At 46.6% G+C, this 15,480-nt stretch overlaps 1 protein-coding gene across 1 annotated transcript in view; it reads right to left on the bottom strand.

Annotated features, from left to right (window-relative positions):
- myo10l3 (myosin X, like 3) overlaps positions 1-15,480 on the bottom strand; it is a 159,101-nt gene that overhangs the window by 56,555 nt on the left and 87,066 nt on the right. Inside the window, exons 15-19 of the mRNA XM_029702003.1 lie at positions 15,102-15,170; positions 12,058-12,140; positions 10,652-10,760; positions 5,327-5,407; positions 2,094-2,218 (exon numbers count right to left, since the gene is read on the bottom strand). Coding sequence (XP_029557863.1) covers positions 2,094-2,218; positions 5,327-5,407; positions 10,652-10,760; positions 12,058-12,140; positions 15,102-15,170 — 467 coding nt within the window. The remainder of the gene's footprint in view (positions 1-2,093; positions 2,219-5,326; positions 5,408-10,651; positions 10,761-12,057; positions 12,141-15,101; positions 15,171-15,480) is intronic.

Raw genomic sequence — 15,480 nt, 5'->3', positions numbered from 1 at the left:
TCATGTTCTGCTGTTTTGTAAGAGGTTAGACAGGTCTACATGAGCCTTGGTGGTGCGCAGCAGTGGGTGGCCGTGCCATTGACCCTGAACACAGAACAACCCCGGGGTTCATCCACACCCAGCAGGTGATTCTACAGGTTGAAACCCCGGGGTTCATCGACACCCAGCAGGTGATTCTACAGGTTGAAACCCCGGGGTTCATCCACACCCAGCAGGTGATTCTACAGGTTGAAACCCCGGGGTTCATCGACACCCAGCAGGTGATTCTACAGGTTGAAACCGCGGGGGTCATCCACACCCTGCAGGTGATTCTACAGGTTGAAACCGCGGGGGTCATCCACACCCTGCAGGTGATTCTACAGGTTGAAACCGCGGGGGTCATCCACACCCTGCAGGTGATTCTACAGGTTGAAACCGCGGGGGTCATCCACACCCAGCAGGTGATTCTACAGGTTGAAACCCCGGGGTTCATCCACACCCAGCAGGTGATTCTACTGGTTGAAACCCCGGGGGTCATCCACACCCAGCAGGTGATTCTACAGGGTGAAACCCCGGGGTTCGTCGACACCCAGCAGGTGATCTACCGTGCACGGGAGACGGTGATGTTGGTCTGTCTTCCCTGTGTCGTGTCTTTGGGCCACCATTAAACTGAAGACATGTTTATCAAAATAACTCCCTGTTATTATTATTACGCGATTAAACTGATTAATCGTTTAACTGTAATTAACTAGGAGATCGGGGCACCAAGGAAAATATTCAGATTACAAAGTTATAATTTTCCTAATATAACTTTCCGATATTATAACATTATATATTATATTATAGTATACGCCGATTATCTTCTGGTTTAAATGGTGTATTTTACCTCGCGTCCAGTCTCATTCCAAACGTCGTAAATTGTTGTATCTGCACGAACCCAGCTTTTACTAAGAGTCATCCATACATCAATTGTCTTAAAATCATTTATTTACTACACTAAGTAATTCACAGAAAGCATACAAACAGTAATTATCATCACAAAGAATTGGTAGAGTAATGTGCCCTAGTGGGCTAAACAGGCAGGGCTGGTGTCTTGTTAAACAAAGGGTCATAAAGGGCAGCTGAGGAGGTACACAGAGTTCATTAATATTAACAATTGATATGCTAATCCTTTGCACATGAACGCTCACTCATTCGGGAACAATTGCAATCAATATATATTTACGCTCAGTGTGTCGTCGGGATCCTTGTTGGAGAGTTTTTGTCCTGTTCTCTCTCTCTCGGTTAGAATGGATCTTTCAAAGCGACATTCATTAATGTCGTTATAGAATGGATGGTTCGTCGGTCTTCGCGTTCAATGATATAATTTCTAGCTGCAGACTATTAATTAATATCAAAGACTTGTTATTATTCTGTCGGTCTCGATAGTCAAAGTTTAACCATGTGGTATAGTTAACTTTTAGTAGAGGAATTGGGGGTCAAACCTTGGCTCTCTCTTCTGAGGTAAGCTGGTCTGAAGAAAGTAAATCAGGGTGGGTTTTATAGTGAACATAGAACAGGCTTGTCACATGACGCCTGGTCCTGTCTGTGTCCCTGGGGGCGTGTCGATGACTGATTTAAGCTTTAAACAGAAATACATTCTATCACATTAACATCAGTACATAGCATCTCCACGTATTACAAATAGCTTTATCCTTATTAATACATTTTATACAACCATTTGGATGCAAGTCCCATAGCTGAGGCTATTATATAAACAGTATAATGGCTATATTGTCTCTTCTGAGTATCACAAAATTGTACCAAGCGGACCAGTTCGTAGCTGGATTCTTCACCAATCTTTTATACCTTCTCCAGAACATAAATGTCGTTCGGTTCCCCAATTCTGTGAGTTGGAAGAATTTCCTGTGTCTCTCTATGAAACCCCTCTCTGTCTCAACTGGGCCATGCGGCAGGATATTCTCCTCTAGAATTTTACCACCCCTTTACACAGGGCCTGGGTGGGGGGAGGTAGGTTGGGGGATGGTGCAAGGGGGGAGGGGGTCAACTGTCCTCCCTGTACTCAGAGGGCAACGTCATGACACCTGTAAAAGACCATTGTCCATTTTTCTCACCTGCTGTAGAAGTCATCAAAAGTCCTGCGGACAGGAAACCCAGCCCTGCGGATCTTCACGGTCTCCAACATCCCAGAATACCTCAGCTGGTTCAGGACCACTTCTGGGTCAAACATGTTGGCGTTCTGAGAAGTACAAAACATACTGAATTACTTTTCAACTCTAACTCTGTGAGAATACACAACAGCAGCCGTCTGACGACTGGGCAGAAGTATAGTTGACAGTACAGAGGGACGATACAACAGTACTATGCTTGTCTTACAGAGGGACGAAACAACAGTACTATGCTTGTCTTACAGAGGGACGATACAACAGTACTATGCTTGTCTCACAGAGGGACGATACAACAGTACTATGCTTGTCTCACAGAGGGACGATACAACAGTACTATGCTTGTCTCACAGAGGGACGATACAACAGTACTATGCTTGTCTTACAGGAGGGACGATTCAACAGTACTATGCTTGTCTTACAGAGGGACGATACAACAGTACTATGCTTGTCTTACAGAGGGACGATACAACAGTACTATGCTTGTCTTACAGAGGGACGATACAACAGTACTATGCTTGTCTTACAGAGGGACGATACAACAGTACTATGCTTGTCTTACAGAGGGACGATACAACAGTACTATGCTTGTCTTACAGAGGGACGATACAAGGTGTTTAGGAGCTAGAATTCTGCTACATGTCTTTAACCCAGGAATGTTTCAGTCCAGTATAATGAACTCTATTGTTCTCAGCTGCTCTGTTCTGACTGCGTCATGATCTTCCTCACTGCTGCTTATCACACTGCACGATCACTTACCTCTGATTCACATCTCACTGGCTGTGGGGGTGTGTGTGTGGGTGTGTGTGTGTGTGTGTGTGTGTGTGTGTGTGTGTGTGTGTGTGTGTGTGGGGGTGTGGGGTACCCTACCATCAGGCATGTTATCAACCTGTTGTTCAGAGGAGTGTCAGGACTTGAATGTACAACAAATAAAGTCCCTGTGGTACAGATAAGCCCCCCCCCCAGAGACAACAGCATTCCCTGTGGTACAGCTAATACCGAACGACCCACCTTGTCCATGTTGGGGTGAATACCGAATAACCCACCCTGTCCATGTTGTGGTGAATACCGAATAACCCACCTTGTCCATGTTGTGGTGAATACCGAACGACCCACCTTGTTCATGTTGTGGTGAATACCGAACGACCCACCTTGTTCATGTTGTGGTGAATACCGAACGACCCACCTTGTTCATGTTGTGGTGAATACCGAACGACCCACCTTGTTCATGTTGTGGTGAATACCGAACGACCCACCTTGTTCATGTTGTGGTGAATACCGAACGACCCACCCTGTCCATGTTGTGGTGAATACCGAACGACCCACCCTGTCCATGTTGTGGTGAATACTGAACGACCCACCCTGTCCATGTTGTGGTGAATACTGAACGACCCACCCTGTCCATGTTGTGGTGAATACTGAACGACCCACCCTGTCCATGTTGTGGTGAATACTGAACGACCCACCCTGTCCATGTTGTGGTGAATACTGAACGACCCACCCTGTCCATGTTGTGGTGAATACTGAACGACCCACCTTGTCCATGTTGTGGTGAATACTGAACGACCCACCCTGTCCATGTTGTGGTGAATACTGAACGACCCACCCTGTCCATGTTGTGGTGAATACTGAACGACCCACCTTGTCCATGTTGTGGTGAATACTGAACGACCCACCCTGTCCATGTTGTGGTGAATACTGAACGACCCACCTTGTCCATGTTGTGGTGAATACTGAACGACCCACCTTGTCCATGTTGTGGTGAATACTGAACGACCCACCCTGTCCATGTTGTGGTGAATACTGAACGACCCACCTTGTCCATGTTGTGGTGAATACTGAACGACCCACCCTGTCCATGTTGTGGTGAATACTGAACGACCCACCTTGTCCATGTTGTGGTGAATACTGAACGACCCACCTTGTCCATGTTGTGGTGAATACTGAACGACCCACCCTGTCCATGTTGTGGTGAATACTGAACGACCCACCCTGTCCATGTTGTGGTGAATACTGAACGACCCACCCTGTCCATGTTGTGGTGAATACTGAACGACCCACCCTGTCCATGTTGTGGTGAATACTGAACGACCCACCTTGTTCATGTTGTGGTGAATACTGAACGACCCACCCTGTCCATGTTGTGGTGAATACTGAACGACCCACCCTGTCCATGTTGTGGTGAATACTGAACGACCCACCCTGTCCATGTTGTGGTGAATACTGAACGACCCACCCTTGTCCATGTTGTGGTGAATACTGAACGACCCCCCCTGTCCATGTTGTGGTGAATACTGAACGACCCACCCTGTCCATGTTGTGGTGAATACTGAACGACCCACCCTGTCCATGTTGTGGTGAATACTGAACGACCCACCTTGTCCATGTTGTGGTGAATACTGAACGACCCACCCTGTCCATGTTGTGGTGAATACTGAACGACCCACCCTGTCCATGTTGTGGTGAATACTGAACGACCCACCCTGTCCATGTTGTGGTGAATACTGAACGACCCACCCTGTCCATGTTGTGGTGAATACTGAACGACCCACCCTGTCCATGTTGTGGTGAATACTGAACGACCCACCCTGTCCATGTTGTGGTGAATACTGAACGACCCACCCTGTCCATGTTGTGGTGAATACTGAACGACCCACCCTGTCCATGTTGTGGTGAATACTGAACGACCCACCCTGTCCATGTGTGGTGAATACTGAACGACCCACCCTGTCCATGTTGTGGTGAATACTGAACGACCCACCCTGTCCATGTTGTGGTGAATACTGAACGACCCACCCTGTCCATGTTGTGGTGAATACTGAACGACCCACCCTGTCCATGTTGTGGTGAATACTGAACGACCCACCCTGTCCATGTTGTGGTGAATACTGAACGACCCACCCTGTCCATGTTGTGGTGAATACTGAACGACCCACCCTGTCCATGTTGTGGTGAATACTGAACGACCCACCCTGTCCATGTTGTGGTGAATACTGAACGAACCCACCCTGTCCATGTTGTGGTGAATACTGAACGACCCACCCTGTCCATGTTGTGGTGAATACTGAACGACCCACCCTGTCCATGTTGTGGTGAATACTGAACGACCCACCCTGTCCATGTTGTGGTGAATACTGAACGACCCACCTTGTCCATGTTGTGGTGAATACTGAACGACCCACCTTGTTCATGTTGGGTTTGATGCAACGCACGAAGAACGGGTTGGATGCACTCAGAGTGTTCATCAAGGAATGGAGAGAGTCCTGCAGAAACAACAACACATATAGATACAGGATCAGAAACACAACAACACATCTAGATACAGGATCAGAAACACAACAACACATCTAGATACAGGATCAGAAACACAACACATCTAGATATAGATACAGGATCAGAAACACAACAACACATCTAGATACAGGATCAGAAACACAACAACACATCTAGATACAGGATCAGAAACACAACACATCTAGATATAGATACAGGATCAGAAACACAACAACACATCTAGATACAGGATCAGAAACACAACAATACATCTAGATACAGGATCAGAAACACAACAACACATCTAGATACAGGATCAGAAACACAACACATCTAGATACAGGATCAGAAACACAACACATCTAGATATAGATACAGGATCAGAAACACAACACCACATCTAGATACAGGATCAGAAACACAACACCACATCTAGATACAGGATCAGAAACACAACAACACATCTAGATACAGGATCAGAAACACAACATCTAGATACAGGATCAGAAACACAACAACACATCTAGATATAGATACAGGATCAGAAACACAACAACACATCTAGATACAGGATCAGAAACAACAACACATCTAGATACAGGATCAGAAACACAACACCACATCTAGATACAGGATCAGAAACACAACAACACATCTAGATACAGGATCAGAAACACAACACATCTAGATATAGATACAGGATCAGAAACACAACACCACATCTAGATACAGGATCAGAAACACAACACCACATCTAGATACAGGATCAGAAACACAACAACACATCTTGATACAGGATCAGAAACACAACATCTAGATACAGGATCAGAAACACAACAACACATCTAGATATAGATACAGGATCAGAAACACAACAACACATCTAGATACAGGATCAGAAACAACAACACATCTAGATACAGGATCAGAAACACAACACCACATCTAGATACAGGATCAGAAACACAACAACACATCTAGATACAGGATCAGAAACACAACCCCACATCTAGATACGGGATCAGAAACACAACACCACATCTAGATACGGGATCAGAAACACAACAACACATCTAGATACAGGATCAGAAACACAACAACACATCTAGATACAGGATCAGAAACACAACAACACATCTAGATACAGGATCAGAAACACAACAACACATCTAGATACAGGATCAGAAACACAACACATCTAGATACAGGATCAGAAACACAACAACACATCTAGATACAGGATCAGAAACACAACACATCTAGATACAGGATCAGAAACACAACAACACATCTAGATACAGGATCAGAAACACAACAACACATCTAGATACAGGATCAGAAACACAACACATCTAGATATAGATACAGGATCAGAAACACAACAACACATCTAGATACAGGATCAGAAACACAACAACACATCTAGATACAGGATCAGAAACACAACACATCTAGATATAGATACAGGATCAGAAACACAACAACACATCTAGATACGGGATCAGAAACACAACAACACATCTAGATACAGGATCAGAAACACAACAACACATCTAGATACAGGATCAGAAACACAACACATCTAGATATAGATACAGGATCAGAAACACAACATCACATCTAGATACAGGATCAGAAACACAACAACACATCTAGATATAGATACAGGATCAGAAACACAACAACACATCTAGATACAGGATCAGAAACACAACAACACATCTAGATACAGGATCAGAAACACAACAACACATCTAGATACAGGATCAGAAACACAACAACACATCTAGATACAGGATCAGAAACACAACAATACATCTAGATATAGATACAGGATCAGAAACACAACAACACATCTAGATACAGGATCAGAAACACAACAACACATCTAGATATAGATACAGGATCAGAAACACAACAACACATCTAGATACAGGATCAGAAACACAACAACACATCTAGATACAGGATCAGAAACACAACACATCTAGATATAGATACAGGATCAGAAAACACAACATCTAGATACAGGATCAGAAACACAACACCACATCTAGATACAGGATCAGAAACACAACAACACATCTAGATACAGGATCAGAAACACAACAACACATCTAGATACAGGATCAGAAACACAACATCTAGATACAGGATCAGAAACACAACAACACATCTAGATATAGATACAGGATCAGAAACACAACAACACATCTAGATACAGGATCAGAAACAACAACACATCTAGATACAGGATCAGAAACACAACACCACATCTAGATACAGGATCAGAAACACAACAACACATCTAGATACAGGATCAGAAACACAACCCCACATCTAGATACGGGATCAGAAACACAACACCACATCTAGATACAGGATCAGAAACAACACCACATCTAGATACGGGATCAGAAACACAACAACACATCTAGATACAGGATCAGAAACACAACAACACATCTAGATACAGGATCAGAAACACAACAACACATCTAGATACAGGATCAGAAACACAACACATCTAGATACAGGATCAGAAACACAACAACACATCTAGATACAGGATCAGAAACACAACAACACATCTAGATACAGGATCAGAAACACAACAACACATCTAGATACAGGATCAGAAACACAACAACACATCTAGATACAGGATCAGAAACACAACAACACATCTAGATACAGGATCAGAAACACAACAACACATCTAGATACAGGATCAGAAACACAACAACACATCTAGATACAGGATCAGAAACACAACACATCTAGATATAGATACAGGATCAGAAACACAACAACACATCTAGATATAGATACAGGATCAGAAACACAACAACACATCTAGATACGGGATCAGAAACACAACAACACATCTAGATACAGGATCAGAAACACAACACATCTAGATATAGATACAGGATCAGAAACACAACATCACATCTAGATACAGGATCAGAAACACAACAACACATCTAGATATAGATACAGGATCAGAAACACAACAACACATCTAGATACAGGATCAGAAACACAACAACACATCTAGATACAGGATCAGAAACACAACAACACATCTAGATACAGGATCAGAAACACAACAATACATCTAGATATAGATACAGGATCAGAAACACAACAACACATCTAGATACAAGATCAGAAACACAACAACACATCTAGATATAGATACAGGATCAGAAACACAACAACACATCTAGATACAGGATCAGAAACACAACAACACATCTAGATACAGGATCAGAAACACCACATCTAGATACAGGATCAGAAACACAACACCACATCTAGATACAGGCTCAGAAACAACACCACATCTAGATACGGGATCAGAAACACAACACCACATCTAGATACGGGATCAGAAACAACACCACATCTAGATACGGGATCAGAAACACAACATCTAGATACAGGATCAGAAACACAACAACACATCTAGATACAGGATCAGAAACACAACAACACATCTAGATACAGGATCAGAAACACAACAACACATCTAGATATAGATATGGGATCAGAAACACAACAACACATCTAGATACAGGATCAGAAACACAACAACACATCTAGATACAGGATCAGAAACACAACAACACATCTAGATACAGGATCAGAAACACAACAACACATCTACATACAGGATCAGAAACACAACAACACATCTAGATACAGGATCAGAAACACAACAACACATCTAGATACAGGATCAGAAACACAACAACACATCTAGATACAGGATCAGAAACACAACAACACATCTAGATACAGGATCAGAAACACAACAACACATCTAGATACAGGATCAGAAACACAACAACACATCTAGATACAGGATCAGAAACACAACAACACATCTAGATACAGGATCAGAAACACAACACCACATCTAGATATAGATACAGGATCAGAAACACAACAACACATCTAGATATAGATACAGGATCAGAAACACAACAACACATCTAGATATAGATACAGGATCAGAAACACAACAACACATATAGATATAGATACAGGATCAGAAACAACAACACATCTAGATACAGGATCAGAAACACAACACCACATCTAGATACGGGATCAGAAACAACACCACATCTAGATACGGGATCAGAAACACAACACCACATCTAGATATAGATACAGGATCAGAAACACAACAACACATCTAGATATAGATACGGGATCAGAAACACAACAACACATCTAGATACAGGATCAGAAACACAACAACACATCTAGATACAGGATCAGCATCAAGAGGCAACCTCAATACAACAGATTCACACACAATGGCTCTGGCCTCCTAGGGTCCTCATCTCCTGCTGACCAGGGTGTTAACAGGCTCTGGCCTCCTAGGATCCTCATCTCCTGCTGACCAGGGTGTTAACAGGCTCTGGCCTCCTAGGATCCTCATCTCCTGCTGACCAGGGTGTTAACAGGCTCTGGCCTCCTAGGATCCTCATCTCCTGCTGACCAGGGTGTTAACAGGCTCTGGCCTCCTAGGATCCTCATCTCCTGCTGTCCAGGGTGTTAACAGGCTCTGGCTACAGGACTATATTTACCCAGCAGTGCCAGCAAGGACCCTTGAACCTAGCACTCTCTCTCTGACTGACTGTCTCCAGTAAAATACTACCAGGGCGGACTTGCGGATGAGGGGTAATCTCCAGCTTTAGGATCTGCAGTCCAGGCTAAATCCCATCCACGCCAGTTACGACATGTTATGTTATGTTCTTCTCACATGGAATTCTCTCTCTCTCTCTCTCTCTCTCTATATATATTATAACCTGCTGTGTCTCTGTCTCTCTCCAGACTAACCACTACTACATGAAGCCCAGAGTGACGGATCACCAGTTTGGCATCAAGCACTATGCCGGAGAGGTAAATTACCCTCAAGGAGCTCAACACTTGAGAAGGATACCTCTGTCTCTAAAACAAAAACAAAACGCTTAGGGAAAATGTCAACCTCATGTTCAAGGCAATCCGTATCATGGCAGAGCCGCCAAAAGGATTCTACAGTGTGACTCTACAGTATAGTGAAGGTTAAGGTTAGGAGGTCAGAGGATGACCATGCTCCTCTGTGATTGGTCCTCACCCTGAACTGAGATCTGATGGTGGATTAGGGTTAGGGGTTAGAGGTTAAAGGTTAGGGCTTAGGGGTTAGAGGTTAGGGGTTAGAGGTTAAAGGTCCTCACCCTGAACTGAGAGCTGACGGTGGGTTTGCGTCTGGCCGTCCCCATCTTCATGGTCTCCTCTCCGTTCCTGCTCCCGACATGCTCAAACAGGTCATAGACGAAGTCAAGCCTGAAGGACAGAACAAACATGTTAAACATTCTCTAAACACAGTGGAGTGACTTTAGTGCATTAACACAGTGGAGTGACTTTAGTACATTAACACAGTGGAGTGACTTTAGTACATTAACACAGTGGAGTGACTTCAGTACATTAACACAGTGGAGTGACTTTAGTACAGGGTCAGAGGGTATTACTCTGTACATTAACACAGTGGAGTGACTTTAGTACATTAACACAGTGGAGTGACTTTAGTACAGGGTCAGAGGGTATTACTCTATACATTAACACAGTAGAGTGACTTTAGTACATTAACACAGTGGAGTGACTTTAGTACAGGGTCAGAGGGTATTACTCTGTACATTAACACAGTGGAGTGACTTTAGTACATTAACACAGTGGAGTGACTTTAGTACATTAACACAGTGGAGTGACTTTAGTACATTAACACAGTGGAGTGACTTTAGTACATTAACACAGTGGAGTGACTTCAGTACATTAACACAGTGGAGTGACTTTAGTACAGGGTCAGAGGGTATTACTCTGTACATTAACACAGTGGAGTGACTTTAGTACATTAACACAGTGGAGTGACTTTAGTACAGGGTCAGAGGGTATTACTCTATACATTAACACAGTAGAGTGACTTTAGTACATTAACACAGTAGAGTGACTTTAGTACATTAACACAGTGGAGTGACTTTAGTACATTAACACAGTGGAGTGACTTTAGTGCATTAACACAGTGGAGTGACTTTAGTGCATTAACACAGTGGAGTGACTTTAGTGCATTAACACAGTGGAGTGACTTTAGTACAGGGTCAGAGGGTATTACTCTGTACATTAACACAGTGGAGTGACTTTAGTACATTAACACAGTGGAGTGACTTTAGTACAGGGTCAGAGGGTATTACTCTATACATTAACACAGTAGAGTGACTTTAGTACATTAACACAGTAGAGTGACTTTAGTACATTAACACAGTGGAGTGACTTTAGTGCATTAACACAGTGGAGTGACTTTAGTGCATTAACACAGTGGAGTGACTTTAGTGCATTAACACAGTGGAGTGACTTTAGTGCATTAACACAGTGGAGTGACTTTAGAGCATTAACACAGTGGAGTGACTTTAGTGCATTAACACAGTGGAGTGACTTTAGTGCATTAACACAGTGGAGTGACTTTAGTACATTAACACAGTGGAGTGACTTTAGTACATTAACACAGTGGAGTGACTTTAGTACATTAACACAGTGGAGTGACTTTAGTACATCTCGTAGCCATTCCGTAACCAGGGCGACAACACACCTGCTGTCTTTGAGCATGTTTAAGATGTCATCTCTGAAGGTGTCTCTGTTCTTCTGTAGGATCCCTCTGACGTCGTACACAACCTGACAGAGAGCGGGGACATGTTTCAGTTAGTTTACCTGACGGAGGGGGGGGGGGGGTACAGGACAGTGTATTATTGTATGTTACAGTATGTTCACTAGGGGCCATGTTACAGTTAGTTTACCTGACAGGGGGACAGGACAGTATGTTACAGTATGTTCACTAGGGGACATGTTACACATGCCGAAAGAGAACGATCGCTAGCCTGATCTGAAGCTCAGCGAGAGTTGCAGCTAAGAGGAGTCGACTGCTATGTTAAGACAGTCACCTGTTGGCAGTCACTCGGCCCCTTTGGTTTTAACAGCAGCAGACTCCTCCCTCTTACTAAAATACTGCTCTCCTGGCCCAGGTCAGCAAGCGTTAATTTAACAGAGGTATTGATTCTGTGGACATCTATAGCCATATAGAAAATGACCCACGACAGAGACGTGATTCTGAGTTTAATGACGGTACAGGTTCACCTCGGATGAGGACACTGAGGGTTATAGACATAGGAGTTCATAGGTCACCATCTCACCTTGTGTTGTTTATGATGAAATAACCACTAAATTACAGTTCGAGAAATCTGCCCTTTTCAGATAACACAGAGCCCTGAGCAGCAGGGGAGTTGGGGTCTGGGGAGAGGAGCGACCATGATATCAAACTATATTGTTAATCACATTCTGAGGCTTAAAACAGTGTTGGTTTTACATTTACATAGTTCACTAACATCAGAGTAAAACAAGCTGCATGTTGGGTTCTGATGGGGTACGACAGTTAAACTAAGATCACGAGGCGTTTACAAGTTATATTCTTCAACAAATCATTAATATATGTATCAACTGCTGATTTAACGCTGCATTGTTGGAAAATGACCCGGAAGTATTTCACTGTCTACACTTCTTTACAAAGCATGTGACAAATACGATTGGGTTTGATTTGCTAAAATTTGATTTGATGGAGACTGAAGGAAAATGATGTCCATTCTAATTCTGTCAAAGTCAACCTTTGACCCTCCTGGTGTCAGTGAACCAGCCTCCCACTACCTCCCCCTCTCTGTTCCTGTTCCCGGGACAACAGCCCCCCCCCCTCTCTGTCCCTGTTCCCGGGACAACAGCCCCCCCCCTCTCTGTCCCTGTTCCCGGGACAACAGCCCCCCCCCCTCTCTGTCCCTGTTCCCGGGACAACAGCCCCCCCCCCCTCTCTGTCCCTGTTCCCGGACAACAGCCCCCCCCCCCTCTCTGTCCCTGTTCCCGGGACAACAGCCCCCCCCTCTCTGTCCCTGTTCCCGGGACAACAGCCCCCCCCCTCTCTGTCCCTGTTCCCGGGACAACAGCCCCCCCCCTCTCTGTCCCTGTTCCCGGGACAACAGCCCCCCCCCCCCCCTCTCTGTCCCTGTTCCCGGGACAACAGCCCCCCCCCCCTCTCTGTCCCTGTTCCCGGGACAACAGCCCCCCCCCCCCTCTCTGTCTCTGTCCCTGTTCCCGGGACAACAGCCCCCCCCCCCCCCCCTCTGTCCCTGTTCCCGGGACAACAGCCCCCCCCCCCCCCCCCCCCTCCCTGTCCCTGTTCCCGGGACAACAGCCCCCCCCCCCCTCTCTGTCCCTGTTCCCGGGACAACAGCCCCCCCCTCTCTCTGTCCCTGTCCCCGGGACAACAGCCCCCCCCCCCCCTCTCTGTCCCTGTCCCCGGGACAACAGCCCCCCCCCCTCTCTCTGTCCCTGTCCCCGGGACAACAGCCCCCCCCCCCTCTCTGTCCCTGTTCCCGGGACAACAGCCCCCTCCCCCCCTCTGTCCCTGTTCCCGGGACAACAGCCCCCTCCCCCCCTCTGTCCCTGTTCCCGGGACAACAGCCCCCCCCCCCCCCCCCCCTCTGTCCCTGTTCCCGGGACAACAGCCCCCCCCCCCCCTCTGTCCCTGTTCCCGGGACAACAGCCCCCCCCCCCCCCTCTGTCCCTGTTCCCGGGACAACAGCCCCCCCCCCCCCCCCTCTCTGTCCCTGTTCCCGGGACAACAGCCCCCCCCCCCCTCTGTCCCTGTTCCCGGGACAACAGCCCCCCCCCCCCCCCTCTCTGTCCCTGTTCCCGGGACAACAGCCCCCCCCCCCCCCCCCCCCCCTCTCTGTCCCTGTTCCCGGGACAACAGCCCCCCCCCCCTCTCTGTCTCTGTCCCCGGGACAACAGCCCCCCCCCTCTCTCTGTATCTGTCCCCGGGACAACAGCCCCCCCCCCTCTCTGTCCCTGTCCCCGGGACAACAGCCCCCCCCCCCCCTCTCTGTCCCTGTCCCCGGGACAACAGCCCCCCCCCTCTCTCTGTCCCTGTCCCCGGGACAACAGCCCCCCCCCCCCCCTGTCCCTGTTCCCGGGACAACAGCCCCCCCCCCTCTCTGTCTCTGTTCCCGGGACAACAGCCCCCCCCCTCTCTGTCTCTGTTCCCGGGACAACAGCCCCCCCCTCTCACTGTCCCTGTTCCCGGGACAACAGCCCCCCCCTCTCACTGTCCCTGTTCCCGGGACAACAGCCCCCCCCCTCTCTGTCCCTATTCCCGGGACAACAGCCCCCCCCTCTCTGTCCCTGTTCCCGGGACAACAGCCCTCCCCCTCTCTGTCCCTGTTCCCGGGACAACAGCCCTCCCCCTCTCTGTCCCTGTTCCCGGGACAACAGCCCTCCCCCTCTCTGTCCTGTTCCCAGGACAACAGCCCCCCCCCCCTCTCTGTCCCTGTTCCCGGGACAACAGCCGCCCCCTCTCTGTCCCTGGGGGCTGGCACGCCTGACTCTTGGCAGGGCTCATGATCCAGCCCCCATAGTTTGGGCTAATTAGTGAAAGAGGAGCCCTCCTTCAGCCTAGCTGCCTGGTGACATGCTGGACCAATGTGTTTTAGTCACAGTCCATTACATAAACCCCCCTCCTGATGTGTGAAAGACACACAGAGAGAGAGACAGAGGTATCCTTCTCAAGTGTTGAGCTCCTTGAGGGTAATTTACCTCTCCGGCATAGTGCTTGATGCCAAACTGGTGATCCGTCACTCTGGGCTTCATGTAGTAGTGGTTAGTCTGGAGAGAGACAGAGACATAGCAGGTTATAATATATAGAGACTTAGCAGTCATACGACAGAGAGGAGGCGTCGGCATCACATGAAGATCTCTGCAGTTAGTCTGGAGAGAGACAGAGACACAGCAGGTTATAATATATAGAGACTTAGCAGTCATACGACAGAGAGGAGGCGTCGGCATCACATGAAGATCTCTGCAGTTAGTCTGGAGAGAGACAGAGACACAGCAGGTTATAATATATAGAGACTTAGCAGTCATACGACAGAGAGGAGGCGTCGGCATCACATGAAGATCTCTGCAGTTAGTCTGG

Source organism: Salmo trutta, chromosome 20, assembly GCF_901001165.1.
Source record: "Salmo trutta chromosome 20, fSalTru1.1, whole genome shotgun sequence".
Lineage (NCBI taxonomy): Eukaryota > Metazoa > Chordata > Actinopteri > Salmoniformes > Salmonidae > Salmo > Salmo trutta.
The sequence above is the reverse complement of the archived record's forward strand: the minus strand, read 5'-3'. Positions and strand labels throughout refer to the sequence as shown.